Source organism: Rasamsonia byssochlamydoides (assembly GCF_041956645.1).
Source record: "Rasamsonia byssochlamydoides strain NRRL 3658 unplaced genomic scaffold VTN77scaffold_65, whole genome shotgun sequence".
NCBI classification, from domain to species: Eukaryota; Fungi; Ascomycota; class Eurotiomycetes; order Eurotiales; family Trichocomaceae; genus Rasamsonia; species Rasamsonia byssochlamydoides.
The window spans coordinates 152,166-180,038 of NW_027192448.1; the positions used below are offsets into that span (position 1 = coordinate 152,166).

The 27,873-nt window shown below is 48.4% G+C and overlaps 11 protein-coding genes across 11 annotated transcripts; 6 read left to right on the plus strand and 5 right to left on the minus strand.

Annotated features, from left to right (window-relative positions):
* Positions 1–387: 387 nt before the first annotated feature.
* Positions 388–2,056, plus strand: VTN77DRAFT_7863 (uncharacterized protein; the record flags this gene model as incomplete). Its single annotated transcript, XM_069424297.1, has 4 exons — positions 388–431; positions 488–646; positions 702–762; positions 818–2,056. The coding sequence occupies 4 exons, from the start codon at positions 388–390 to the stop codon at positions 2,054–2,056; spliced, it is 1,503 nt and encodes a 500-aa protein (XP_069275112.1).
* Positions 2,057–4,409: 2,353 nt separating this feature from the next.
* VTN77DRAFT_7864 (uncharacterized protein) lies at positions 4,410–5,342 on the minus strand (the record flags this gene model as incomplete). Its single annotated transcript, XM_069424298.1, has 4 exons — positions 4,410–4,453; positions 4,525–4,885; positions 5,022–5,235; positions 5,287–5,342. The coding sequence occupies 4 exons, from the start codon at positions 5,340–5,342 to the stop codon at positions 4,410–4,412; spliced, it is 675 nt and encodes a 224-aa protein (XP_069275113.1).
* Positions 5,343–6,578: 1,236 nt separating this feature from the next.
* VTN77DRAFT_7865 (uncharacterized protein) lies at positions 6,579–8,201 on the plus strand (the record flags this gene model as incomplete). The annotated part of the gene is made up of 7 exons (XM_069424299.1): positions 6,579–6,650; positions 6,708–6,794; positions 6,851–6,914; positions 6,968–7,233; positions 7,321–7,592; positions 7,649–8,065; positions 8,123–8,201. 7 exons carry the CDS (start codon positions 6,579–6,581, stop codon positions 8,199–8,201), a joined length of 1,257 nt encoding a protein of 418 aa, XP_069275114.1.
* A 1,643-nt stretch (positions 8,202–9,844) lies between these two features.
* On the plus strand, positions 9,845–10,519 carry VTN77DRAFT_7866 (uncharacterized protein; the record flags this gene model as incomplete). The annotated part of the gene is made up of 1 exon (XM_069424300.1): positions 9,845–10,519. The coding sequence occupies one exon, from the start codon at positions 9,845–9,847 to the stop codon at positions 10,517–10,519; it is 675 nt and encodes a 224-aa protein (XP_069275115.1).
* A 541-nt stretch (positions 10,520–11,060) lies between these two features.
* VTN77DRAFT_7867 (uncharacterized protein) lies at positions 11,061–13,946 on the plus strand (the record flags this gene model as incomplete). The annotated part of the gene is made up of 2 exons (XM_069424301.1): positions 11,061–11,536; positions 11,606–13,946. 2 exons carry the CDS (start codon positions 11,061–11,063, stop codon positions 13,944–13,946), a joined length of 2,817 nt encoding a protein of 938 aa, XP_069275116.1.
* Positions 13,947–14,752: 806 nt separating this feature from the next.
* On the minus strand, positions 14,753–15,039 carry VTN77DRAFT_7868 (uncharacterized protein; the record flags this gene model as incomplete). The annotated part of the gene is made up of 2 exons (XM_069424302.1): positions 14,753–14,923; positions 15,010–15,039. The coding sequence occupies 2 exons, from the start codon at positions 15,037–15,039 to the stop codon at positions 14,753–14,755; spliced, it is 201 nt and encodes a 66-aa protein (XP_069275117.1).
* Positions 15,040–15,903: 864 nt separating this feature from the next.
* On the minus strand, positions 15,904–16,209 carry VTN77DRAFT_7869 (uncharacterized protein; the record flags this gene model as incomplete). The annotated part of the gene is made up of 3 exons (XM_069424303.1): positions 15,904–15,926; positions 15,979–16,009; positions 16,075–16,209. 3 exons carry the CDS (start codon positions 16,207–16,209, stop codon positions 15,904–15,906), a joined length of 189 nt encoding a protein of 62 aa, XP_069275118.1.
* Positions 16,210–17,628: 1,419 nt separating this feature from the next.
* VTN77DRAFT_7870 (uncharacterized protein) lies at positions 17,629–17,888 on the minus strand (the record flags this gene model as incomplete). Its single annotated transcript, XM_069424305.1, has 2 exons — positions 17,629–17,768; positions 17,831–17,888. The coding sequence occupies 2 exons, from the start codon at positions 17,886–17,888 to the stop codon at positions 17,629–17,631; spliced, it is 198 nt and encodes a 65-aa protein (XP_069275119.1).
* A 992-nt stretch (positions 17,889–18,880) lies between these two features.
* On the plus strand, positions 18,881–22,987 carry VTN77DRAFT_7871 (uncharacterized protein; the record flags this gene model as incomplete). The annotated part of the gene is made up of 12 exons (XM_069424306.1): positions 18,881–18,888; positions 18,952–19,001; positions 19,094–19,111; positions 19,209–19,284; positions 19,365–19,522; positions 19,617–19,697; positions 19,765–19,822; positions 19,879–20,063; positions 20,114–21,162; positions 21,243–21,392; positions 21,450–22,664; positions 22,901–22,987. 12 exons carry the CDS (start codon positions 18,881–18,883, stop codon positions 22,985–22,987), a joined length of 3,135 nt encoding a protein of 1,044 aa, XP_069275120.1.
* Positions 22,988–24,939: 1,952 nt separating this feature from the next.
* VTN77DRAFT_7872 (uncharacterized protein) lies at positions 24,940–25,262 on the minus strand (the record flags this gene model as incomplete). The annotated part of the gene is made up of 2 exons (XM_069424307.1): positions 24,940–24,984; positions 25,050–25,262. The coding sequence occupies 2 exons, from the start codon at positions 25,260–25,262 to the stop codon at positions 24,940–24,942; spliced, it is 258 nt and encodes an 85-aa protein (XP_069275121.1).
* A 561-nt stretch (positions 25,263–25,823) lies between these two features.
* VTN77DRAFT_7873 (uncharacterized protein) lies at positions 25,824–26,901 on the plus strand (the record flags this gene model as incomplete). Its single annotated transcript, XM_069424308.1, has 3 exons — positions 25,824–26,005; positions 26,060–26,358; positions 26,411–26,901. The coding sequence occupies 3 exons, from the start codon at positions 25,824–25,826 to the stop codon at positions 26,899–26,901; spliced, it is 972 nt and encodes a 323-aa protein (XP_069275122.1).
* Positions 26,902–27,873: the final 972 nt, after the last annotated feature.

Genomic DNA, 27,873 nt, shown 5'->3' on the forward strand with positions numbered 1-27,873 from the left:
AATAATCGTAGCAATCACATATGACAAATGCACCTTATCAAACGAATTTCTGTAAAGTGATCACACTCTGGATGCGATAGGAAATGGCGTTGCAGATGAGAGGTGGAAGTTCATCGGAAAGGATGAGCTTCCCGATCAGCTGTGGCAACCGCTGTGGCGCGCAGCACGCTAAGCCACTAGCGCGGGGAGGTTCCCCCGGAATCCGCGATAGACGCGGGAGCTCCGAGTTCAGCTCAGTTGCCTATCAATAAGAGGTAATGTCACCAAGAGCATATCTCGTTGTTCATCTCTTTTGCCTGCAGCATCCGATCCAAACTCTCTGTTTTTAACGTCCTTTCTCAACGTACCTCTCACTAGGCTTGGAATCTTCTCCAATAAATTGCCACGATGTCGGACGACGACGACTTCATGCAAGACTCTGGCGATGAGGAGTAAGTTTTTTCTGTCTGCAGTCAGGATCTCCGCCTAGTGGCTGACGTGATGGCAGGTATGACTTCGAGTACGAAGATGCGGATGAGGATGAATCTGGGGACGTCGGAATTGAGAACAAATACTACAATGCAAAGCAGATGAAGGCGGATAATCCCGAAGAGGCTATCGATGAATTTCTGGGCGTACCGGCTCTGGAGCCGGAGAAAGGAGACTGGTCAGTAATCAGGTCCTTAACCGTAAAGGACGAAATAATACTGATGAGCCCAAAGGGGGTTCAAAGGATTGAAACAGGCCATAAAACTTGAGTTCAAGCTTGGCAGATATGACGATGTAAGTCTCTGTACCTTTCAGTCAGTCAACTGCTCATGCAGCTAATTAACTTCAGGCTATCGAACATTATCGAGAACTCCTTACCTACGTGAAATCCGCTGTTACACGCAACTACTCCGAGAAATCGATCAACAATATGCTAGACTTCATCGAAAAGGGCTCTGATGACGAGAAGGCCTATCACTGCATGGAGGAGTTCTATCGGTTGACCCTCAATTCTTTCCAGAGCACCAACAACGAACGATTATGGTTAAAAACAAACATCAAGCTTGCAAGACTCTGGCTTGATCGCAAAGAGTACGGCCAGCTAAGCAAAAAACTGCGGGAGCTGCATCGCGCTTGCCAGCGGGAGGATGGTTCTGACGACCCGAGCAAGGGGACCTACTCTCTTGAGGTTTATGCTTTGGAAATCCAGATGTACGCTGAAACGAAGAACAACAAACGACTGAAAGCTCTTTATCAGCGGGCTCTCCGCGTGCGCTCTGCAGTTCCACACCCCAAGATCATGGGCATCATTCGAGAGTGTGGAGGAAAGATGCACATGAGCGAGGAAAACTGGGAACAAGCACAAAGCGACTTCTTCGAATCCTTCCGAAACTACGACGAGGCGGGATCAATGCAGCGCATTCAGGTGCTGAAGTATCTCGTCTTGACGACCATGCTCATGAAGTCGGACATTAACCCCTTCGACTCCCAAGAAACCAAGCCATACAAGAACGATCCCCGTATTTCGGCCATGACCGACCTCGTGGATGCCTTCCAGAGAGATGACATTCACGCATATGAAGAAATCCTGAGGAAAAACCAGGACGTTTTGGCCGATCCGTTCATTGCCGAGAATATCGATGAGGTGAGCCGGAATATGCGGACCAAGGCTGTCCTCAAGCTCATCGCGCCATACACCCGTTTCACATTGAGCTTTATATCAAAGCAGATCAAAATATCTATCCCGGAGGTCCAGGACATTCTGGGCTTTTTGATCATGGACAAGAAATTGAATGCCAAGATCGATCAAGAAAACGGAACCGTTCTCGTGGAAAGTGCCAGCGACCTAGAGCGGTTGCGAGCTCTGCAAGAATGGACATCCTCTTTGAAGTCTCTCTGGCGTACAGCATTGAATGACGGAGAAGGATTCAAAGTCGACGACGTTGCCCTTTCCCAGCTGGGCGGTGCTGCCGTCTCTGCGGCTTATCAACCGGGATTCGGAGACGAGGTGCGCGCAACCGGAACCAAGGCTCGGGCTGCTTGGAAGGGAAAGTCAGGCTTCGGGAAAGCAGCTGCAGGCGGCTACTAAGCGAAATTCTCAGAGCTCTGCTTCCTGATATACGATTTCGAACCAATAAGGACCTGCAGAGACAGAAATTTTCTTTCGCAGAGCCACGTTGATCCCAAGCCGTGCATTCTTGCCTTCCATACCCCTGAAGCTCCATAGGACTTGACTCCGGTCACACATAAATGACACGGCCCAAGACTACTAGGAAAAATGGCGCAACAGGCGAAACTTTACAGAGGTGACTCTGTTTATCTCCTGCCTAGCAGCGAATGATTCTGTCAAGAGCTGAATCAGTCAAATTGGGATTTTCTACGAGGTTGCACTATCATATCTGGTGGAATGAACACTTCGGGTTTTTCGCATGGCCAGCGGAATACAGCCATTCATGTCATGAAATAGGTACCTTAGATCGTTTACGAGATATACACGTAGAATTTGACGTTGGATGATTCCTGCATTATCGAGTTTGCTAGTATCTCACTAAATAAAGTAAACTTTGGTTCAATCCTCGACTATTACGTATTTTCCGTACTGCAAGCACGATACCCACTACTTCTTAAGATGAAGTGAGAGTTCCCTTCCATACCCATGGAACTGCTCTGCCAGACCTTTCATGTTCTGCAAACTCTGCCACTATCTTGTCTTCAAAAACTTTCTATTGTTAGTAGTAGGATCAATATTGTGATGGCGTGGGGAAGAGGGTCCAACCGACTCCCGCCTCCACTGACGTGAACATGTCTGTTTAAACACACATCGATATGCCGGTGCGGGGATCAAAGGGATCTGCCCCTCGCGCATTAGTTAATAGTGCAGGACCCGTATACCCACGTTCCTGCTGATTAAGAATAATGTCACCTTGTGGATATATGTACAGTACGGAGTACATAGGACCTTGTCCCAACTGATCGTTAACCACATTGACGTCCGAAAAAGTGAAAAGCGGAGTGTCCGATTGTTGAAAAGAGCAAGAACTGTAAAGTACAGTACATATATATGTACAGTACATACTATACACAAACTGCAACATGGCACTGTGAACGACTATGAATCCTCATCCATGCAGCGATGGTGATTCTAGATCTCTAAAAGGTCAGACTTCGAAGTTGCGTCTGATTGCGGAGGAGTAATACGAACCAGAACTGACGCCAACAGACTGGGGCCAGTCGTGGACGGAGAAGAGCGTTGAAATGAGTCAATAAATCGGGATAGGTATGCGTGTACATAGTTCGAATGGAAAGATTAATGTTGATCGACTCAGTCACTCTCCGTTGTAATTATCAGGGATTGAGAAAAATAACGCCCGGCAGGACCTTCTCTATATTATTATTGCATTCCATGCAATAACTAATAAATGACAGCTCGGGCCTTTAGAAACAAAGGAATTTCATGCACTGACTGCGTTGCCTACAATCTGGGGAGTGGTATCAACCTTCCAATGGCTAGGATGCAGCCTCGTTTTCCAAACCCCCTGTCTATCTATACCAGCCATGCTGTAGGCATGGCGGCGCAATTTATCCGTCCATTTTTCCTCTTCATCCTATTATGACGCGTTTGTTTTCTTTTTCTCCCCCTCTTGTCTTCCCCATCTCCGTGAACCAACGATGTCTTCTCAAGTCTCTAACTGTGATGGTGATGGTGAGGACGATGATGAGAATTGTCGACAGCCACGTTGACTCTCGTTAATTAGCACGTCCTGGTTGATTCGCACTCGAATACTCCGTAAACTTGAGGCCGTACAAGAGATCCAGTATCTTTGGTTGTGCTGGCGATGCATTATCACGATTTAGCTGAGGGAAAGTTGCAGTCAGGGTGAAACACCTCCCCGGGCCGCTGCAGCCTTGTAGGCCTTTCTTGCACTCTCACATCTGTGTCATGGAGATCCAATGCTTCAGTGTAACTGTGTAAATTGCTGGGAATTGAATTATTTGCTAGACTCAGCGGGGTTTAGATTCCGCAGGCCAGGGCCCTATGCCGCTGCGATTAGCGTGACCCCGCCTGTTGCCACTCCCGAGATCATTATTAATTAATTCTTCTTATTATGCTAATATTCTTACCTACTATACTTCCTCAACAGACTGGCAGATTCTCTTCCAGATAATGGATCTTCCAGACTTCTGCGCAAACCAGAGTCTTGTTCACCGGTCAATTCCTTACTGCCACTGTACCTACGGATGGAGACATGCAGTCTGAAGGCTGGCGCGCAGATGACCATTGGCAGCGGATGTCGGCTGCATGGAACACTGCAGCAGAGCCCTGGCTTGGCGGTGGTGTGTCGTGACATGTGGCCGCACTCGACTGCATGGAACCAGGAGCTCCAAAAATGGACAACGCTGGATTCCTTGTGTCGAGACCGTGCAGCAATCAAAAGGTTGATTTAGGCGCCCTTGATCCATGCGACGTCGCGATCGCTCTGCTCATCTGATAGGCGACATGCCGAGGTCAGAACGGAAAGCGTAGCGCAGATGGACCAATCGTGCAAGTCAGAACACGTTCCGATGCTGGTGGGAGATAAATCGAAAACAATATTGCAGACTCAATGGGGTCCAGACTATTACTCCGTATATCGTGGCGAGACGACAAGGCGATGACGGAGTCTCTGCATGGGCGTATGATGACCCAGGCTGGGCTGGATGAGAATCGATAATAGCTATCGACACCGGCAGTTTGCAGGGTTCCAATTCCATGATCCTTTAGTCCTGGGGGAGACCAAAGCACTCCTTCGCCTTCGTCCGTCCGCGCTCTCAGCATCGTCATCCTGACCGGCGGAGAGCACATCCGGCAGAGGTGGGCGCAGCCAGGGACAGCAGAATCCAGGTTACATGCACTGTCACATACTTTAATGCTTGCTCCCTAGGTTGCATATGTAGGCAATTAGCATGTCCTTGTGTTTTTAGTCGCCTCGAGTGATGCTGTACAAACACAGTACGGAGTCGTCCGTACAGTAGAGGGTCATGTAGTATGTACACACTTTGTACTCTTTATTTACTCTTGCACTTGCCCGCGCGGTGCCCGTGCTCTGCCTGAGCTCGGGACCCACGCCGATCCGCCTAATCATTCCATTTTGCTCCCCCTCTGGATTCCCCACCACCACAGCTGCACTACGACTCGACTCGACCTCGCAACAGCACACCCCTCGTCGAACATCACCCCGGGCTGCCCTGAACCTTGAGGGCGAGGTGATTCCTGGGCTATTTTCTTCCCTGCACATTCGCATGAAAACTGCCCTCTGGCAGGGCTTGGCTGAGGCCAACATTGAGCAGCCGTCTGACGTCGGGGAAATCTTGATAAAGCCGCCCGGACAAATCATTGCCGCTGCAAGCTGTTTTAGCTTGATGGCAAGGTTGTTGGCGTTTGCTCCCTAATAATCTGATTTGGACTGTCGACATTCACGTCACCCCGCACTCATCCGAGAAGCCTAAAGAAAGCGGCTCGTGAGATCCCCAGTCCTGGCTTCTCTGAAGCACGACGGAGGAAATTTCTCTCTCTTTTTCTTTTCCCTTTTTTACCCTTTTGTTTCCCTGTCTTATTTTTCTGCAATCGCCGGTCACTTCGCATCCTCGCAAATCCCATTTCGCGGGTTCCGGCATAATATTGTCCAGCTTGCTAGTGGGTGCATTGGAGACGCGACCAGACCAAGTCCACCAGCTCTTCACCTCGGTCTCTGGATACATTTCTGACTCGTTTACGAACGAAGACCCCTTCTGCAATACCAGGTCCTCGTTGCTTTTCGTCAAGATCTCGCATTTGAGTTCGTCCCGGATGCTGCAGTCCGATTGAATCCGTAGATCTAGCATATGACTTGGTTGGCCTCAGTCAATTAGGAGAAAAGAGCAAAAGCAAATCCAAGAGCCTCGGTTTAACAAAGACGTTGGGTGCATCGAGAATTGCCCGATAAACGGGCCTGCATATACCTTCAGGTGCTTCGAAACGAACCCAATTGGTGAATGCCGCATTGAATGAGGCGGGAATCCTCAATCATCTGCAGTTTGGAAGGTGGGCTCTGTCAGCCTCCTTCAGCCTCCTCATCAAAAGCGACAATTTCTCGGTCTTTATCGATCTTCTCCACTTGACGGGAAGGCCGGGTCCCAGCATAACAGTATTAGAAATTGTCCATCTCCTCCAGGAAACCCAAACTGATCTCAATAGAGGCATTGCCGCGGAAAACTGAGCTTCCTAAACCCGTCAGATAGTTATAGAGAAGCCGTGAGCGCGTTGACGATGTTTCACTGATGTGCGTGGTCTTCCAAATTTTACCTCGTTTTCACCTTCTCTCTGCATCCATAATCCACTGCTAACCCCGATGGCCATGCCATCAGCGACAGCACCACGTCCCATCTTCGAGACAATTCACGGGAATTACCTTGATGCCATGCAATTGTCTGATGCGCCATTTAGTCACACCGGCTCGTACCCTCATTTAGCACAGAGAGACTATCTGACATCGAACATCTATCAACATATCAGTTCTGCTGCACCATCCATAGCCCACAACCTCCCTCAATTCCTAGATCTTTCTGTCTACCACGATCCCAGGTTCCCGACCATGGAACCATTATCTCGAGAGGAACTGGAACGGTTCCAGAAGCTATCAAATGAATACGAACCCGACATACAAGTGCGGGATCCACAGCTGAACAATTGCTCTAAAATCTTGCTGACGAGGGTGCTACAGGGCCCTTTGGTATCGGCCAAGCAATCCAGTCAAGCAATCTCTGCCGAATACGCCAATGCCGATCCCACTCTTGCTGCCAAAACCAGAGTACGTCATCAAGCATAATAGGTTCTGGAGATCGGTTGATATTGACGCATTCCCAGTCGCTTGCTGTGACGCATCCTTTCTCGCGGATCATGAAAGGAGATGGGAACTGCGGTTGGCGAGGTATGATGAATTGTTAAAGTAGCTGCAGCTCACGGTTTGCTTATTCATCTCAGCTGTTGCATTCGGCTATTTCGAAAACCTCTTCGTTCTCCGCGACTCGATCAGAGTTCAACAAGAGCTCTCACGAATCAAATCTTTGAACCGGCTGCTCGATCAAGTGGGCCAGCAAGAGCATCTCTATGAAATATTTGTGGACGCCACCGAGGAACTCCTGACTCAAATAATACACTCGATACAAAACGGAGTGCCGGATGAGTCTTTCCTGATGAACGCGTTCAATTCGGAATACAACTCGAATGCCATCATCACACACTTCAGGGTTTGCAATCCTAATATTCCTTTACCACGAACTCTTCATTCTGCGTTGGTCTTTTCGGGGTAACTAACATGACACGCACTCCGACAGCTCCTGACCAGCGCCTGGATGAAACTGAATCCCCATCGTTACCAAGCTTTTCTGTCGATCCCTCTCGACCAGTATTGTGCGACAAGAATCGAGACTGTGAAAAGCGAAATCGATGAAGTGGGCCTCCAGGCATTGGTTGACGGAGTTATAGAAGGGTCCGGGTTCGCGGTGGAAATTCTCTATCTCGACCGAAGCCAGGGTGATGTGGTGACTCCGCATCTCTTGTCTCCCAACAGACCCAGCGTCGCCACAATCAGATTGTTATATCGCCCGTAAGTCCAGCAGGTCTCCTGACTCGACATAGATTAATCGGCTGACTGATTGACAGCGGACATTATGATCTCCTCTACTCCGCCGAAGCATCTGTGAATATGGCACCTGTGGTCAACTATCAGTATGGAATGATGACTAACTATTCCCCCTGGGATCAAGCCGCATTGTCTTTCGACGCCAATCCCCACCTAATGGCAGTTCCAAACCTCATGGTCGATCCGTCGTTCCCCCCAGGAACGGGTCCGATGATGCCGGCTTCTCCGCCCGCGTATATGGCGTCTCCCGCGAACGAGTTCTATTCTCCATCCCTTAGTCCTCCAGCTCCAGTCACGTTGTCATCTCCCATTGCGCCGACCCTACCGCTGAGCCCGCCGTCGACCAAATCGTCTGAGGGACCTCAGATCAGACTGAATCCGCTGGTCATGAAGCCAAACTTGAGTCACTCTCTTCCTGTTACGACCCCTTTCAAGAAGTAAGTCCCTTCTCGGGCAAGAGTTACTGGGAATGATACTTACTCTCACCCATCCAGCTCGCCATACAACCAAGCTCACTTTCTCAACCAAGACTTCGAGCCGATTCACTGGGAACCGAACGAGGCACGGAAATAACTTCGTTAGGTGTCGATTGATGGTGCCGATACGGAGAATATACAGAGGTCCGATTCGATCGCTTTTGGACCTTCCAGAGATGTTATGATTACGAATTCATAATGAGAACATTACGCCATGCTTTAGTTACTTGTTTCTAATCGTCCGTCTCTTCAGATCACTTTTGCATCCTCACGCGTCTTGCCAGCGTTTGGTAAATGTAACATCGCTACATTTTCTCTCATGGTTTTCGAACTCCCATCACAATCTCTGCATAGGTATTCCTGCTATCCTTACTTCCCCAGTTTGGTCTGCATATAGCGGGATCCTTGTCCGTTCCTCCCTATTGTATCATCTATTTTGGTTGGCAGGATGCCGTCATTGAGTTGCAGCTTGTCATCATTTTCTGTCTTCTGGAGGACCAATTTGCTATCTGAGACGGGAGGAGACCGCTGAGAATGGAAACAGTCCCAAATCAAGAGCTACGCGATTAATGAGGTAATCTTCGGCAATATATGCCTAGATCGGAAACATTGTTGTCCCGGATAGAATGTGCCATGGCTACAGTAAAATAGTAATAACGATAACTGCTGTTTGAGAGAAATTGAATTTTGACAGGTTTCTTTCTAGAGAGATCATACCAGCGCGGAGCTGGGGCATGATCCCTGCATCGTACAAGAGAGAATGTCACTTTGCAAGGGTTGGTTGCAGTGGGTGAGAAATTGCATGTACCAGAAGATTGTAGTCACCCAGAAACGCAAATCAGTCATTCAGGGCAGCAGTTTTCTGCGTGACGAAGGATGAGGACGATCAGCGGCAGACCGTTCCACAACGTATCGAGCGAAATATGGGCGTCTTTTGGCCTGTCAGCGGTTGTCAACGATTGCACATACAATTAGGTACATATGTAGACATCGGATGGGCGAGACCAAAGGTGGGTCGATAACTCAAGTTAGAACTTTGTTTTGATCCCTGTTTACCCCGGAATCCCTGTCCCTAGCCTCGCGGACAAACCAACGGGACACTGGAACCTTCGACAACCAACTACACCTACGTGGCGGATCCCTGAACAACACTATGGAAGGAATCAACCCCAACCTCGATGCTCAGTCATAAAATCTGCTCTCAAAGATGAAGTCGGAATGTCTGTTGCTCTTCCTTGGGTGCTGATTGTGCGATTCGCTGACGGTATGCAGGGTCGAGCTCGCTGTGCCCGTGCGTCTCCGACGGGCCATCCTCCAGAACGACGTTTTGCTGGTCAAGCGCATCGTGAAGAATAATCCATCATACCTTCAGAATCCTGATTTTTCGGACAAAAGCAACACTTCGCTTCACCTAGCGGCCATCAAGGGCCATATCGACATAGTGGTACGTCTCAAACTTTGAATCTGTGGAAGGCAATCGAGCGGGGTCTCTTGGAACTAATATCCATTGCCGTTGTGATTCACGCGCAGAAACTTTTGATATCTTTTGGTCATGACTCCTGCACGCCGGTTATCGATCGAACGGGGTACGATTCTGCCCCGGGTATCAGTCTCAACACCGATTCTTCCACCGCCCTCCACCTAGCTGCTGCCCACTCCAATGCACTCTGCGTGGACTATCTCTGCCGCACTTTCCCGCATATCATCAATTGGAGAGATAAGGATGGAAAGACCGCTCTGATGCTTGCCGCACAGAGCTCGAATCCAGCACACGCGCCATCGAGTACGTTTCATGTGCCTCCAAGCGCCCGACCTCGAGCCTTGTCTGCCGGAACCGCAACTGCCTCCGAAGACACGACCACGATCAGCACCCTGATCTCACACAACGCATCTGTGACGTGCGTAGACAACGCGGGAAATACGGCACTCCACCATGCAAGCGCATGGGGAAATCTGAAGGCCGTCCGGGTCCTGCTCTCTGCGGGAGCCCCTCCACTGGCTCTCAACAAAGCCAATCACACCCCCCTGGACTATTCCGTTACCAAGCAAGCGGCGCAATATTTTCAAAGCATCATGTCTGACTTGGAGCGACGAAAGATGGATGACCAGCAGGCGCAGAAGTTGAAACTTAACACGGCACGGGCAATCGCGACAGAGGAAAATCGACCTCTTGATCGGATTTCGCCAGTCTCACCCGCACAGGCGAGGGCTAAAGATGCCTTTGGGAGTGCTGCATCGCCCAGCAAGGCAATACCAGGAGGCGTTAGACTGGTCGTTGACTCAGACACCGACGAGCGTGCTGCGGGTGTAGACGATGGCGCCAGCAATGACATTCAACTCACTGCGAAGAAGATCGGGAGGTCTTCTATAGATGAACAGCCATCTGTGTCCATGGCGAATAGCGAGGCAACATGACACTGACGTCGAGCTCCTTCTGCATATATGGGCTCTACGAGACATTTCTACACATTTCGTTTCTTGCACAATACTTGACCATCCTGAACCTGTACAGTATAGAATGCACCTGTACCTAGATGTTTTCTATTCAGTGAATTTGACCATTGTTGTAACAGCTAAAATCAATTCCTGGCGATTAGTGGGGAGCTTGGATCGGGGGCGGATCGGCGGGGCAACGTTGTTCCTGCGGGCTGCTGCCGTCAGCGCGTCATAGGTACGGAGGGAGAGCAGTCACCTCCCAATTCCCGTTGCTGACCATGGCGCCCCGGCTGGCCGCAGGCGTGCTTGAATCCGGCTCTGTAACAGGGACACAGCTAGGCATTAGTTAGTTACGACTACCTGCCGCTGCAACCTCGCCCTCTGCGATGCTGCCCGTACCTTGATCAGCGACCTTCCTCCCTTCAGAAACCTGGTTTGTCTGTTTTGTTCTCCTCCTTGTGTCCCTGTCGACTTCTCCCTCCATGGAGTCATCATTGCATCCGCTCTGATCTAGCTCCCGATGGGTTCATTTGCCACCTTCTTGTTGGCATACATCCTTGGCGGACTCACTTTCATTCCCCTCATCCTCGCGCTGATCGCCCTCCATGCCTACTTGACGCTCAAACCTCCTTCGACGTCGCCATCAACGGAAAAGGACGAGGAGAGCACGAGTATCCTCCAGCGTCCGAATGATGACCAGTACAGCCTCAAGTCCGGTACCGATGTGCTGGCGGAGGAGTTTCAACGCACCCGTGAATCCGACGTAGCCGCGGGGTATTTCGCTGTCTGCCGAGAGTATGTGCCTGGAGGAGTCAATGGAAAGCCACCGGAGAGGACAACCCCAGCAGGGGAGGTGGTGGCCACGGAAAGTCCCAGTGTATACCAGGCCATGTACAGGAGCATATTCGACCGCAAGCAACCACCTAGTATCGATCCTGCGAAAACCAATGGGAAGAATTTCAAGAAGGCACGCAACGTGTTTTACATCGTTCTCAGGTATGCCTCACATAATGATATAGCGGTCTGCACATGTTGAAAGGGACCCCGGCTGACGCGCTCCTGAAGACATGGCCATCTGATGCTCTACGACGACGCCGAACAGATCGAGGTTCGATATGTGATCTCTCTGGCACACCATGATGTGAGCATTTACGGTGGAGGTGATGAAATACCAGAAGGGGAGCTATGGATCAAGCGAAATGCGATCTGTCTCAGCAGGAAAGAGGATTCCATTTCGGATCTTCGAGGGATGACGCCGCCGTTTTATCTGTTCTCCGAGAGTCAGTCAGCAAAGGAGGACTTTTATTTTGCATTGCTGAAAAATCAGGAGAGGATCCCCGATTCGCCGAATTCTCCGCCCACCCAGCTGCACTATGATGTTAAAGATATTGTGACGCTCGTGCAACGGCTTCATTCGTCCGAAGAGCACCTGCAGACACGATGGATCAACGCAATCGTGGGGAGATTGTTTCTGGCCTTGTACAAAACACCAGAGATGCAGGAGTTTGTCAGGAAGAAGGTCACCAAGAAAATCTCTCGGGTCAAGAAGCCGACGTTTATCTCAAAGATCTCGCTACAGAAGATCGATATGGGTCATGGAGCTCCATTCATCACGAACCCCAGACTCAAGGACCTTACGATCGATGGAGACTGCACTGTCGAGACAGATGTCAATTACAGTGGCCACTTCCGCCTTGAAATATCCGCTACGGCCCGAATCGACTTGGGCCAAAGATTCAAAACGAGAGAAGTCGACCTGGTTCTCGCAGTCGTCCTCAAAAAACTCACCGGTCACGTCTTGGTACGCTTCAAGCCTCCTCCAAGCAACCGAATTTGGTTCTGTTTCGCAACCATGCCAGACATGGTTATGTCCATCGAACCTATTGTTAGTTCAAGGCAAATCACGTACGGCATCATCCTTCGTGCCATCGAGAGCAGGATCAGGGAAGTTGTCGCGGAGTCGCTTGTGTATCCCTTCTGGGATGACGTTCCTTTCCTGGACACCAGTTCCCAACCATTCCGGGGTGGAATATGGGAGCGGGATGTTTCGAAAGCTAGCGTGAAGACCGAGATTCCAGACGAGTCGGAGTCACAGGACGAGTCGGCTTTACTCTCCGAGGGTGATTCCTTCGATATCTTGAAAACTAAGGATGATCGGACCATGAGCATGCCTGAGTTCCCCGAGTCTCCACACCCTGTCTTGAAATCTCGCAAAAGTTCTAAATCGTCTGATTCGACCCCTCGGATTGACGAGAGTGCCTCGTCTTCCGCTGTGGACAAGCGGACCAGCTCATCTCCACCTAGAGCGATCCGGTCGCGGACCTTCTCGAACGTAGCTGGCCCTGTAGTAACGCCGGATCACGGGAAGGTTGATAAGGTGGGTTATGAGTCTGGAAAGAACGAGAAGAAGAAAAATGCTACCAGTAGCATGATTGAAATTTCGACTCGTTCCCAGTCGAATTCACTCGCAGGCACCCCAGTTGGTTCACCACCCAAGGAGCAACCTTCCCTCGCGTCACAGACTCCTCGAAATGATAGTACCTCATCCACAGATTCAATAGACGGCCGTGATCATTCTGAGAGTCTTTCCGATGTTCCTCAACGTCCTCCTGCTGTTCACACAGGGGCAGATTCTCCTGCCTCGCCAAGTCCGGGAAGTATCTCCCGCAGTTCCACCGCAAGTGATGAGACGAAGCGCAGCCGCACTCTGGAGGGCATCACCAAGTCTTTCACTTCATCTGTGTCTTCAGGAGAAAAACGTCCAGGTATTGGTTCCATAGGGTCAGCTACTGCTGCTGCCGCCAAAAAGTGGGGCTGGAATGTGCTTGGTAAAGGAGATCAAGGCAAGGTCATCGATCCTGCTGGACGACCTGGTACGCCAGACCATCCTATTGGGCGTGGACGTCCATTGCCGCCTCCTGGGACTCCCCTGCCTCCTCCAGAGAGGTTCGGTTTTAGGTCAAATCCTATCTCTATTCCACGGAGGAAACCTGTTCCACCTCCAGTGCTACCCGAAAGGTCTCAAGAAGAAAACATGAGACCGGTACCCAAACCACCGTTGCCTAAGCGGAAAAGCCCGCCATCCCAGGAATCGAAGGTTATCTTCACCGACGAAGTGCTGGTTGTTGAAGCTCCTCAGGACTCTGAGCCCAACAGTCCAGGTCCGGGCCGCGAGTTGCATGCCGTTCACGCTGTGAAAACGGAGAACATTCCACCAGCTGCTTCAGATTCTCAACTTCACCCTCAACAGACCAGCGATGATGCTCAATCTGACTCTGGTTTCGAGCAGATACCGAGTCTTTCAGAGGACGGGGCTATGCGACCTGCGTCATCATCTTCTACTTCACCAGATCACGAGACGACGGCAAATGATCGTTTTCGCCCTCCGCAGAATGTGGTTTTGTGATTCACATACAATTCCAGTACCAAAGTTGTATATTTCACTCTCTTTTTTGGGATTTTTGTATCATTGGCAGCAGCAGATCAGTGGATATCTGCGATGGACGTTCTGTCAGGAGTTTATGGCGGTGAGAGTCCTTAGCAGTGGGAATTTCTTGTCCACGACAACTATTCATAGTCTTTCTTGTATTGCTCAGTTACTGCTTGCATACCAGAATACCTCGTGCAATAATAATTGTAGTGTAGAAATGTTATGTCACGGGATTTCTATACGGAGTAAGGATGGGACCTACTTGCCACAAATCTGCTGGTTCCTTGTCTCACAGCGAGGGTTTACCTAGGTAGGTAGCAAATGATGCTGGTGTTTGATTGGACCAATGATTTGTAAGAATTAGCCGAGGCACAGGAAAACAGTATATCGCACAAGAGATATATTTGCCTTATCATGTTGATTCTGCTTAAACATTTTCAATCATCCATTTCACCATGAATCTACGACTTAGGGCCCTTGACTGATCCAAATGCAAGTGAAGACATGTTGTCAAGTAATCATAATCAACAGGCCTCTTCCTTTCTGTGACATGGATATTCCACTGAGCTCAATCTCCTGAGGTTATCAATCTCTGAATGAATATTGTGCAAGACCTCGCAAAGTTTCCAAAAATGAAATACTGAGAACGAGAGACCGTCGGTAATAAGCGATACCTGATGCAATTTTCTTGAGGTGCTGTTCACTCTGGCTTTCGGCCATACACGACATAACTGACCAGTAGTTAGATCTCAAGAAAGAGAAAGGGCTATCAGGGAATCAACTTACAAATCCAAGATTCCATGGATCTTTGGATTTTTGGCATCATTTAGAGCCCCAGCTGCAAGAATCTCCACTTCAACATTAGACCAGCGTTCAAATCTTGTCAGCACAGCCATTGCAGATGCCTTGAAACCTGGCTCAGACTGTAGTAACATCCAAATCCCAACTTTTTTCTTTAGCCAAAGGATATTAATGTTAGCAATAGTTTTTTTAAAAAAAAATAAAAAAAAAAACAAAAACACAAGATTACTCTACTTACATAGTATGGATCTTTGGCCCAGGGTCCCATTGGTGCCCGGTATTTCTGAACATGGATATCCACAAACCCTGCTTCACGGAGCCATGCTTCAAGGTTTGGCCCTGGTCATGTGTGATACCCAGCTTTTTCAAAAGCAGGGATTACTACCTTGAAAAACCTCTCAATCGCTGTACCTTCAGTACTTCCATCCTCAGACCTCATCAGTGCATCCCAGTCCTGAAATTCTACCCAACCTCCAGGCTTAGTACAACTAATATTAGGTAAGTTAGCAGAACCTTAGGTAAAGTAGATAAGTAACCTTACTTGTAACATTGCTTCAATAGCTTCTTCCAGTCTTTAATAGAGTAAGCCAGGTAGCGAGCATGGATGAAGTCGAATGGATTATGCTCATATACCCATTCAGATTCAATATCGTCAACGAAAAATTTCACATTTGGTGGAACCATATAGAGGCTTTAGCACTTATATAATGGGGCAGAGAAGTGCTAACTGACAAGGAAGGCTGAATAGGACTCAGGTCGTTACCAATGACCTGATGATATCTTAGCAAATGCTATCTCTCTATGTCAGGATGAATACTTGCCTCTGCAGAAGGGAACTGATCGGCAAAATCAATAGCCCATATTCCTGTCCCAGTAGCAAGGTCAAGCACTCACTGTGGTGATGGGCCAATAGGTGCAAGAAATAGTTTCCTCCCCATCATTGTAAGCATCATCTCGTGTATCATGTCTAGGCGATCGGACTCTTTATCATCATTAGGTAGGAGATAACCTTTTGGTAGGAACCTAATTAGCAAGACTGCAAGATTTTAAATAGAAGAAGGATCCTTACTGCCATCACGGTAACCATGGTAGCGCATGCCATTCTCGTGGCGGTAATCCAGCACAGAAGAGGTTAATGAAGCACTGCAGCTTGAGCTAGGAGATGTCAGTCATATAACCTAATAAAGGGTAGAAACATGTCACTAACAGTTCATTCCCGTAAAATCGTTTTCAGTAGCCTAAGGTCCATTAGAAATCATGATTATTATGCCAAGATATAGAACATGTCAGATTTTTTACGAACCAGAGCATCCACTTCAATTGTATGTTGATCGTGATGAGCACTTTGTTCAGTGGACTCATCCTGCCTAGTGGGCTTATTCTGCGTAGTGGGCTCGTTCTGTGTAGTGGGCTCATTTTGTGCTGAAGATTCAGCCATCATGGAGTTGTTTGGTGATAACACAAATCAAGGCAAAAGGAACAACTCTCTGACAAGATCCTGAATATACAATGCAAATGTGGCATTTTGTGGAAGAACACGCTGTAATGAAATTGTGCCTTGCCCTCACCTTTAGTCAGGTTGTACTAACCAGATTCCTATAGACAGGCTGTCATGACTCGTTAACCCTTCTCCCTCTGTGACTTCGGAAGGGTATGGTATACAGAGTATTGCATATCCGTACTGACATAGTGGGGCACTCTGTCACTGTAGTCACATAGAAGGCAATAATCTATGTGACGGCGTTAATAATACTGCATTAGTGGAAATAACCAAGCACAAAACACTACTCTCGAAGGATGCACAGAACCAGAAACAGAAATAAGCTTATTTAGCCTGGGGGCTGAATTGTTAGCCTTAATATGACAGCCGGATCCATTACTCGCGTGGCGTTGAGCCAGACGATAGCAGCGAGTCGGTGGGCTGGCTTGACAAGCTGGCAGCTGCAGGACACTATCTCCCCCTCCTACTCCTCACTTTCTGGTCTTTGGGGAATCCATCCAATAGCGCCATCATTTCCTTGGTTGATTACACGCTGTATCGTCGGAGATGGTTTTAGCCTATGTCATGAAAGAAACTTCTTTCAGAACCCGAGCAGATGTCAGTACGGAGTACAGTAAAGAACGTTACTCCGTAGTGAGGGTTCCTTTCATTGCCATCATGATTTACAGGTCGTGTGGCCTTTAATGTCTGTAAAAACTAGCTGGCGCTTCTGGCGCCTGAGCTTTAAATCCCATGCAGAGCTGCTGACAGCTTATACCAGCAAGCCGGTCGGGGAAGACAGATAATAGTCATACTACGGAGCTGCTGCTCCAAAATACGGAGTGCATTTAGTTCTTTCCTAGCACTTTACCCTCTCCTAGGATGTTCTTACTACCCTTTACCCTGCCTTCTTGATCCCTGTTCTCATATTCTAAAGCCTTCTCCTCATTGATGATTAGCTTTCTGGTGACCTACTCCGTAGAGCCTTAATGGATCCTTGTCCAGCTACTCCGTATGCTATCGTCGAGATCGACAAGGGCAAAGAGTTAGAGAGACTCGCAGGATTCGGAAGAGGGTGAACTGGCAAGCTATTTGAGTTATGTTAGTGTTGTCAGTTTCTAGGAGCTCTAGGATCGAAGCGATCGAACAGTGAAGCAGGTGGTTATCCGAGAAAACAGAAGCATGGAATCATATCGTCACCGTCCGATCAACCTATATTCTCATAATTCTGGTCTTGTCCAACTACCGTCTTTTAGCCTTTTCAGCTAGATGTTCCAGCCCTCAGTTAAAAGAGATCGTCTTCATCGTCTCCGTCGACAGGCATCGTTGCTGCAAATAAATATTACCTTTTAATAACCTTTATAGAAGCATCCTAATTTAACCATTATCGTAAAGCCTCACATATTGCTGATATTCTGTGGCAGCATCGGAAGGTGACATATTGGCTTGTTGTGGATCATCTGGCTCGTTGAATCCCAGGATAAATCGGCTTCCTGCACTGATGGCGGCATCTACCGCTGCGAACCGTCCATCAACCATCTCTTCATGCCCCGGAGCGTTGGGAAGTATTCGATATCACCGGGCACATCGCCGTTTGCAGATAGATCCCAGTTGTAGGCCCAGGAGACAGTTCCCATACTGGCTAATATTAATTGGAGCCAGAGTCTAGAGAAGCATTATTATAAGCTGCCCCTCGTTTACTCACAGTGTGAGGCTTCCGAGAAAATCCGTCAGCCAATTCATGGATCATGACAATGGAGGGAGCTATGATAATGCTTATGAGAAAAAAAAAACAGAATGGAACCCATCTCGGCTGACATATACTCTGCTGACTAGTGGCTTTCACATTCTTTCCGGGGGGTACCGGAGTATGAAACTCTGCCCTTATCAAATACGTTGTTGGGATGAATTACTTCCAACAGTCTGCTTGGGGCCCTGTAGATACGTGGTGAAAGAGGCCGTCGCTAAATTTCTGTAGTCGTTTGGCCACCGAAATATGAGATCAGTTTCTGCATCTCAAATGTACTGTACCATCTACCCAACGACCAGTGGTGTAGCCGAAATTCTTGAAGAATATCTAATTTCTACGGAGTACTCTGCGCGACAGTATTAACTCAAAGAGGGTATGGGAGCGACGGGAATGATTGTAAGATAAAAATAAAGGAAAGAAGAAATAACGCAAAAACGGCTGAGAAGAAGCGTGCAAATTCCTTTGAAGTATCCCCAAGACAGGCAGAAATTGAATGCTTGGCATCGGGCAGTGCCAAGACCGGGGCAGGGAGTAAGTTCGTACTAACCGGGTCTGCACGAGGCACAGGCTCCAGCGTACCGAGAACTGGAGCGTCGTCATTCATCCTCCCGCATTACTATTATTTATGGTTATTGCCTTTACTTTTGCAATTACAATCTGTTCCGAGAGGCTCCTCTCCCTTCTGTGACTTGAATTTTACCTCTTCCTGGCTTGCCAACTTATTGCAGCCTTCAAGTTGGCCCATCGTCTGGTCAGTCAGCGCAGGCGTGAGCCTCTGTTTCAGCCTCCGCTGCTGCCCAGACCTCCGTTGAGAATTCGACCCCGCTTCCAGTTGTCTATCTCTGTCACTATAGCTTCGGGTCCGAAGGAATCGTCAAGATGAGCAGGTAAGAACACCATTGGAAATGGCACTGGCGTAGCTATGCAAGGAGATACTCACGTTTCACCAGTAGGACCGAGGCGGATCTTGCGATAAATATTCGCAAAGCCACTAGTATTGGTACGTTTTGCTCTAGACACATGCCTCAGTTTTACCACGGAATATTATGGAGAGTCTGTGATCTCTTCTACTGACAAGCTGGCGATTTGCAGATGAAACTGCCCCTAAACGTATGTGCTGTCTCTTTCATTACCGCAGCGGCATCATCCGCACGGCCCAACACGGATCACTTGCCAATAAGAATGGTGGGGACTGACTGCTCACTAGGAAAACATGTGCGGAGTTGCATTGTCTATACCTGGGACCACAAGTCCTCCAATGCCTTCTGGGCTGGCATGAAAGTGTAGGCTATGCCCTGATTATCTCTTTTGATTTATTCAATCGTGACTGGTAGCTGACCTGTCGTTCTTCTTGTTCTCACAGACAGCCTATCCTCGCGGATGAAGTTCAGACATTTAAGGCTCTTATAACAATACATAAAGTTCTACAGGAGGGCCACCCGATTGTGGTCAGGGAAGCCCAGAACCATGTGGGCTGGCTGGACAGTTTGATGAGAGGAGTTGCAGGGGACGGAATTCGAGGTACGGGTGATTGCAGCATCAGATCTCTCTTTTGGCTTCTGTGTTGCCTTCCAGGTCACTCAAGAGTGGTCATTTGCTCACCACTTGTCAACAGGCTATGGTCCCTTGATCAGGGAATATGTGTTCTTCCTGGAGTCAAAGCTGGCTTTTCATCGACATCATCCTGAATTCAATGGTGAGTTCCGTCTTGATAATTTATCATTCTCTCAATCTTGCAGTAACCTCAATCTAACCAATCTCAGGTCTCTTTGAATATGAGGAATATATTAGCTTGAAGACCACCAATGATCCAAACGAGGGGTCAGTCTCCCGATTACTTCGGCCAACTACCTGTGTTCTTACTGACCGCCTTGTAGCTACGAGACCATCACCGATCTTATGACTTTGCAGGATCAGATTGATGCCTTTCAAAAGCTCATTTTCTCTCATTTCCAAAGCGGAACCAATAATGAATGCAGGATATCTGCGTTGGTCCCTCTGGTGCAGGAAAGCTATGGAATCTACAAATTTGTTACTAGTATGCTGAGGGCGATGCATACGAGTATGTTGTCCAGAAACAAGTTGAAAATTTTCATGCTGATGTGGTACAAGCTACTGGCGACGAAGAGGCTCTAGAGCCTCTGCGCAACCGTTACAATGCCCAGCACTACCGCCTCGTCAGATTTTATTACGAGTGTTCGAACCTGCGATACTTGACCAGCCTCATCACTGTCCCAAAGCTGCCACAGGATCCTCCAAATCTTCTGGCTGACGACGAGGAGCGTCCGGCCCTTCCTAAACGACCTGCAAAAGAAGTCGAGCGGGAGCCTTCTCCGCCGCCCAGGGTGTCTCAGCCTGAGCCTGAACCAATCACTGAATTCTGGAATAATGAAGCAAAGCGTCAGCAGGAGGAGTTCGAGGCCGAGCAACGTAGACTGCAGCAGCAATGGGAAGAGCAACAGCGCCTGCAGCTCCTTGCTCAGCAGCAAGCACAACGTGAGTTCGAGGAGCAACAGCGATTGCAGGCTGAGCAGCAGCGACTGGCTCAAGAGCAATTACTACGTGATCAACTCCAGGCGCAGACCCAGGGCCGAATGGCCGAATTGGAACGGGAGAATTTGAACGCGCGTGCTCAGTATGAGCGGGATCAACTCTTGCTGCAGCAGTACGACAAGCGGATGAAGGATCTGGAAGAGCAATACAACCAGCTGAACAACAACTTCAATCTTCAAATCAACTCAAAAGATGAACAAATCCGGGCTCTCCAGGAGCAGGTGAACACATGGAGAACCAAGTACGAGGCTCTCGCCAAACTCTACTCACAACTCCGACAGGAGCACCTTGATCTCCTGCAAACCACGAAGAATTTGAAGTTGAAGGCAGCCTCCGCGCAAGAGGCCATCGAAAAGCGCGAGAAATTGGAACGGGAGATAAAGACCAAGAACCTCGAACTTGCGGACATGATCAGAGAGCGAGACCGGGCGTTACACGAGAGGGACCGCCTCTCTGGAAGCAACAAAGAGGAGGTGGAGAAGTTGAAGCGAGAGCTTCGGCTTGCTCTTGAGCGTGCAGAAAACGCAGAGAAGCAGAAGGGCAGTGAGCTGTCCTCGATGCTGGCCAAGTACAACCGTGAGATGGCCGATCTCGAAGAGGCTCTCCGGGTTTGTTGCCCTCCAATCCATCTTTTCTCTTTTCTTCCCCCTCCCCACCTGTTGTTACCAATAAGCTAACCGCCGAGCAGAACAAAACCCGGGCCCTGGAAGAGATGTCTTCGAGAAACAAGGAGCGGGAAGGAGACCATGAGCTTGCTTTGCGCGAGAAGGACGAAGAAATCGAAGTGTACAAGTCCGGTATGGAGCAAGCACTTCTGGAGCTAGAGGAATTAAAATTGGTATGTTTTCGCCTCGTGCAAGTCTGGGAAGTATTCGTTTTGATTGACCATGAGCAGAGCCAAGGAGACGCCGACCGGGCTCTGGATTCGCAAATCGACGACGTCTTGCGTGGAACGGTGGCCAAGATTAATGATATCATTGACTCTGTCCTGCAGAGTGGTGTCCAGCGCGTGGATGATGCGCTTTATGAGCTGGAATCTTCCATGCAGGCTGGAAACCAAAATGCCTCTCCTCCTTATGTTCTGTCTCAGATCGAAAAGGCCTCTGCTTCTGCCACCGAGTTCTCGACAGCTTTCAATAATTTCATCGCAGATGGTCCCAATAGCTCGCACGCCGAAATCATCCGTACCGTCTCAATCTTCTCAGGCTCGATCGCCGATGTTTTGAGCAATACCAAGGGCTTAACTCGTTTTGCCACCGACGACAAGAGCACAGACCAGCTGATCAGTGCTGCTCGCAAACCCGCGCAGGCCACTGTCCGATTTTTCCGTGCGCTGCAGTCATTCCGTCTGGATGGCTTGGAGCCGCTTCAGAAGACCGATGTGGTTATCAACAACAATCTGGAAGTTCAGCGGGATCTGCAGGCGCTATCCAAACTCGTTGATACATTTGCTCCCAAGGGCAGCAAGATCAGCACGTCTGGTGACCTTGGGGACCTTGTGGACAAGGAACTTGAAAAGGCCGCGAATGCCATCGATGCCGCAGCAGAGCGCCTGGCCAAACTCCGGAAGAAGCCTCGTGAGGGGTTTACCACTTACGAACTCCGAGTCAATGACTCGATCCTTGATGCTGCGCTCGCTATTACGAATGCGATCGCGGAGCTTATCAAGGCGGCAACCGCTTCACAGGAAGAGATTGTTAAGGAAGGACGTGGTAGCTCATCTAGGACAGCGTTCTACAAGAAGAATAATCGTTGGACGGAGGGATTGATCTCTGCGGCCAAGGCGGTGGCTTCCTCCACCAACACGCTGATCGAAACCGCGGACGGTGTCATCTCCGGTCGCAATTCCCTCGAGCAGCTCATCGTGGCCAGTAACGATGTCGCTGCCAGTACGGCGCAACTTGTCGCGGCAAGCCGTGTCAAGGCCACATTTATGAGCAAGACGCAGGATCGTCTGGAGACCGCCAGCAAAGCTGTTGGCGCCGCGTGCAGAAGCCTCGTCCGTCAAGTACAGGATATCATTGCGGAGAAGAACAAGGACGATAGCGAAGCCATCGACTACTCGAAGCTCAGTGGGCACGAATTCAAAGTTCGGGAAATGGAGCAGCAGGTAAGTGGATTTCCTTTTGTGATCATAATATGCGTCGCAATCGTATGCCGTACGCGGTCTTGGGCGTTTTTATCGTGTCAATACCGTTTTTTTCGGTCCAGACCTTGTACGAGGGTGTTCACCTGGTTCCGTCTCGCGAGCGCTCCTGAGCTGGGTCTTTCTCATCGTTGAATTTGCCACTTGTTCTGATCTGTAGCTTTTGTGCATGATGTTAACGTTCCGTTCTTCATCTACAGGTCGAGATCCTCCAACTCGAGAATGCCCTGGCCCGAGCCCGAACGCGCCTGGGAGAAATGCGCAAGATCTCCTACCAGGAAGAGTAAAGAAGACTATCTACGAGGGTGTATACTGTTCCTATATCATGCTGGAAAGGTTTCATGCAGTACTGTATACTGTATGCGTTTTGCCATGCTTGTTCGCCTGCTTATCGATCATGACCTTCTCGTCTCCCGCTGTATACCCAGCGCATTTACTAGCCTGAAGACCGATATATCATAGCCGCACAATCTCTTGATTGTCCAGTTGTCCTGATTATACCTGTCTAGAACTCGTGTAACTACTCTACTGTATGTATCTAAAGACTTTGTCCATCGTATCTCTTTATCCCATGTTCTCCCAAAACATCTTCCCATCGTACTGGGCCAGGTTTTCAAAAGTAGTTAGTATACAGTGTAAACGAGAAATTGTAGGACAATCATCGCGCCGCCGATCTATCCTACCGATACACCCTGACGCATGACTGTACCAGTTCCTTGCCCCTGTCTACCTCGTACGTGGAAGAGGTTGTACTGTGTATGTAACCTGAGGGGGCTTTTTTTTTCCTGCGAGTCTCTCTCCTGCAAGATGGTAACAGACAGACCATCATGGAATGGATAGGAGCTGCCCTGTCTGTCTCCGGATAACCTGTAGGTTAATTAGTTAAAGCCGAGGTATGTATGGAGTATTCAAGGGGTAGAAAATGTCCGTTGGTATTCTGTAGTCATAGGTGAAATTGCACGGTGAGTGCCGACGGAAAGGTACAGAGTACTCCGTACTCCGTAGATAGCGCTGCGCCAGCTGCCGGCTGATGATCCAATGATCCACCAGCAACCTTATCGAGACCGCAGTTCTTTGTTTTGAACTTCGCATTCGCTGGCTGTTTTCGGCTTTTCGCTTTGCTTTGCTTTGCTTGTTTGCGTGCTGCAGACGGCTTTTTCTGGCGCAATTCAACTGGATGATTGGAAAGCATATAAAAACAAAGGCAGACAGGCACACCGACAGGTAAATTCGATCGATTGATTGTTGGAACTGGTGATGAAGACGGAAATAAAAGCCGATCTCTCCTCGTTGTTAAATTAACTAGCTAGCAATCTGTGTTATGGCTAATGCCGATCCCAGTGCTAAGCGACTAAATTAAACTACTCCGTACCGGGGAATTGATTATGTTCATGAATGAACGAGCTCCTAATGAGGAAGTGAAGGGGCAGAAAGAAAAAGAAAAAGAAAAACACGACGGTTCTAGCAATCTGGTATCCTCCCGACGTCATCCACCACTCATTATTCGGGGGAACAAGAAGCGAAAAGTAAAATATGAAGATGAAGGCACGAAGAGAATTGCAAAACAAGGAGAAATGGCATTGGGCAAAGTGTTTGATTGCGAGTTGGGGCAATGGGACATCCCGGCGTTCGATGCTAAGCATCTTTCTTGATAAATGAGACGCAGATACTCGATTTTCGACCCAGGAATTTGCTTCTGTAATGGAACGTTAGTTCATTGGTTTAGTAGCTATACCAACTCTTCTTTTTAGATCCTCAGTGCACATTGTTCATTTGAGAAATGCATGCCTTCATTGCATGATACGCCTTGCGGTTTGAAACGAGCCAGTTTCCTGCACTAATTAGCTGAGCTAAAGTTGAATGCGATAATATATACTAACGGAAAAAAAGAACATCCTCTGGAAAGGTTCGAGTGGCTATAATAAGGGCTCTCAGTTCTTCGAGACTGAGAGCAGGAGTTCGGTCGATCGCTTCATAGAAGATCGCTTGTGTCTGGCGACGCCAGTCATGACCGCGTGAATCATTTCTCAAGAAATTGTAGTGTTCGACAACGACCTTCCTGTTCGATCTGTCAATAATCTTACCGCTTGAAAGTTGACGATCAATTGAACCTTACGTCATGTAATATTCGCAAAGGCCAGCTCGGAAGATGTAGTGATGACCGTACCTACGAACGTAGGATGCAAACTGAATGTCCGCCAAACGTTCGTAGACAAGTATCTTTTTGTGCATATCGAGTCTATTCTCGAAAGGTAGCCAGTTGTCGAGTCTCCGAGGCAGCATGCTGACAAGTTCGCAAGGTTAGCCTTCGAAATCAGCAACAGTTGGAATTGCTCCATATCTAGCAACGATGTTTTCGATATTGTCACCGCAGCGAGAGACAAGAGTTCCCGGATCGGCCAATGGATTAATGTTTATGGCGCTGGGAATGTGCAGTTCTTGCTTGCACATTGCATGAAACTGAGCCATAAGGCGAAAACCATTGCGGTGCTTCTCGTAGACAGCGAGAATGTAGAACGCTTGCATCCTCCGTTCCGGCGGCTTTCGAGGATCCCTAGACATGACTCGAAGCCATATGAGAAGGAGACAAACAAGCAGCTCCTCCATTTTGAAGTGACGAGAGATTTGAAGTTGTTTTGTTTTCGAAGCTCAGAGGTATGTCGGAAAAGAAGTTTGATGAGGGTTGGTGAGAAGTGAAGTATGCTTAGGTTGGGGAGTAAATAGAGGGTGAGAGAGAAGAGAAATGTTTCTCTTGTTTTGTTTTCTTTTAGTTGCTGGGAGAAAGTGACTGAGATGTCCTGACTGACTGATCAAAGTGAATCCACTTGTCATGGTAAACAAAGAAACCAGCCTCCTCTCGGCGGACTCCACGAAGTCAAGGAAATCTTCACCTCAACTTCTCCCCTTATATCTCTCTGTCTCCCTCATTTATCCTCTACTTCACTGACCTCTCTTTCCTCCTGCATAACTCTTTGCAGAAAAAGATTTCAATTTTCAATATTTTGCACCCCTCGTTATCTTCACTTCAATACCATCGAACCTCTCGTCTGATCAATATTCTGCCGTCCTTCCCTGACTTTTTTTTTCGAAGCCTTCTTTACAAGGATTTCAGATTTTACAGAAATGGCAATGATGTCTACTGCAACGATGAATCCTCCGTCCCAGTCTTTGAATCAAGCGACTGAATTGCTTTGGCAAGATGCCCTACGTCACCTCAGGTTCACAAACAATGAGATCCTTCTTCCGGCAAACATTGTCGACCTCATTGGACACAGAAACGTAGAAGAAATCAAGGCTCGTCTTTGGTAGGTCTCCTTGGGTCTTATGCTGTCATGGATTTTTGCTCATTCCTGAGTTAGCGCTTTACTCCGTGCTCCTGTGGTGGGATTTGTTGATGATTCTATGAACTCTTTTCGCATTATGCGTAGCCCTTGCTTCACCGGCTCCGTCAGTGATGCTGCATCGCATATTCTTGTTCCGATGCTTGCAACTGAAAATCAGAAAATCACTGTGGAGCCTGAGAAGAAAGGCTCTGGAAAAAAGAGCGCTTGCAAGAAAGCCAAAATCCCTCGTCCTCCCAATGCTTTCATTCTTTATCGTCAGCATAATCACCCGATAGTCAAAGAAGCGCATCCGGAGTTCCACAACAATGACATCTGTATGATTTCTATTTCCATTATCCATTGTTGATGAAATGCTAATGATATCAGCGGTTATTTTGGGAAAACAGTGGAACAACGAGCCCGAGCATGTTAAAGCTCACTTCAAAGCGCTCGCAGACGAAATCAAGCGCAAACACGCCGAGGGTCATCCGGATTACCAGTATTCACCTCGCAAGCCGTCTGAGAAAAAGCGTCGTATTTCTTCTCGCCGTTCTACGGGCAATGACCATCAAAACACTTACCAGGATGAACATGTGCCTCTTCCGGCTGCTTTTCCTGAAATCGCCGATCAAGTGACGATTACGGAAACTGAAACCGACGATACCACCCCTCCTGATGAGTCTCTTGTATTTGTTCCTATTTCGGAACCCCCGGCACTAAACTACAATTTTATGGATTTCAACATTGATGAATTCGAGGACTGGGAGGAAAATGCCGAGGACGCTCAGGGCTGGGCGGCTTTCCGCGAGATCTACCGTGCCAACAACACTCACGTTCGAGTGAATGCTCCTCAGTTCTCTCGCTTTGCTCAAGCGTAATGAAGACAGCCGGTGACAATTGCTTGAGCTTCTCATTTTGAGGAAACAGAATTACGGGCGGACTCCGTTACGAATTACGAAGCGATGATTTGCGGAATTGAAGAAATCGAGGATGCCGTACATCAACATCAAACTGTCATACAGCTCCTCATTTCTCAAATTGTTTTCGATCCATTTTTTTTTCTGTCGTTCTTTTCATCATCAACATTCTTGGAATCTCTTTCTATTCTATGGCCCACAAGGCTCGACCGCGAGCAGCAGGGAGGATGATGCTCAAGACTCTAGTCCCGAGTGATTGACATCTTTCGATTACGGCCCTCTGATTTTCGAATCGGACCGGACAGGAATCTAGGCGTCGACTTCCCAGCAGCATGTGGCTGTTTCTTTTCAATTCGTGCATGTGTTTTTAAGAATTAGTTAGTATCCTTATGTAGTTAGCTAGGTAATCCAGCAACAAGCCTTAATTAATAGCTTTGATATTCTTCTTTTTCCTTTTCTTTTTTTATGCGACAGTGTGCCTCCGTCATCATATTGCTACATACGACGTTTTAGAAATTTTTAATGTCGGGAAAGACGCCAGACGAAGATCATCGTCGAGGCCGACATCTACGAAATGCGATGTTTGCGAATCACCAAGCTCCCTGCACACTGAAGTCGTGCTGTACAGGCAGGTTCTTAGAGGAATAAATCGCCTTGTTCGTATTCTACAGAGCTTTTTGGGATATCCTCGCCATGAACTTGGTGGTAACGCAGTCGAGTTACGCCCTAGCTAGCCCTGTATCCGGACAGAACTTTACAGCAATGGGATTCAATCTGATTCTCCTGGTTTAGATGGGAAGCACATTCGTGGAAATACGAACACTACGGAAGAATTCATGGGTGTAGACATCCTCATTTTAAGAAAAAAAAAACTCTTGTTGCTTGAGGTGTCTTCAAGACCGGTTCTCCAATGCGCGCTCCCACCTCCCCCCC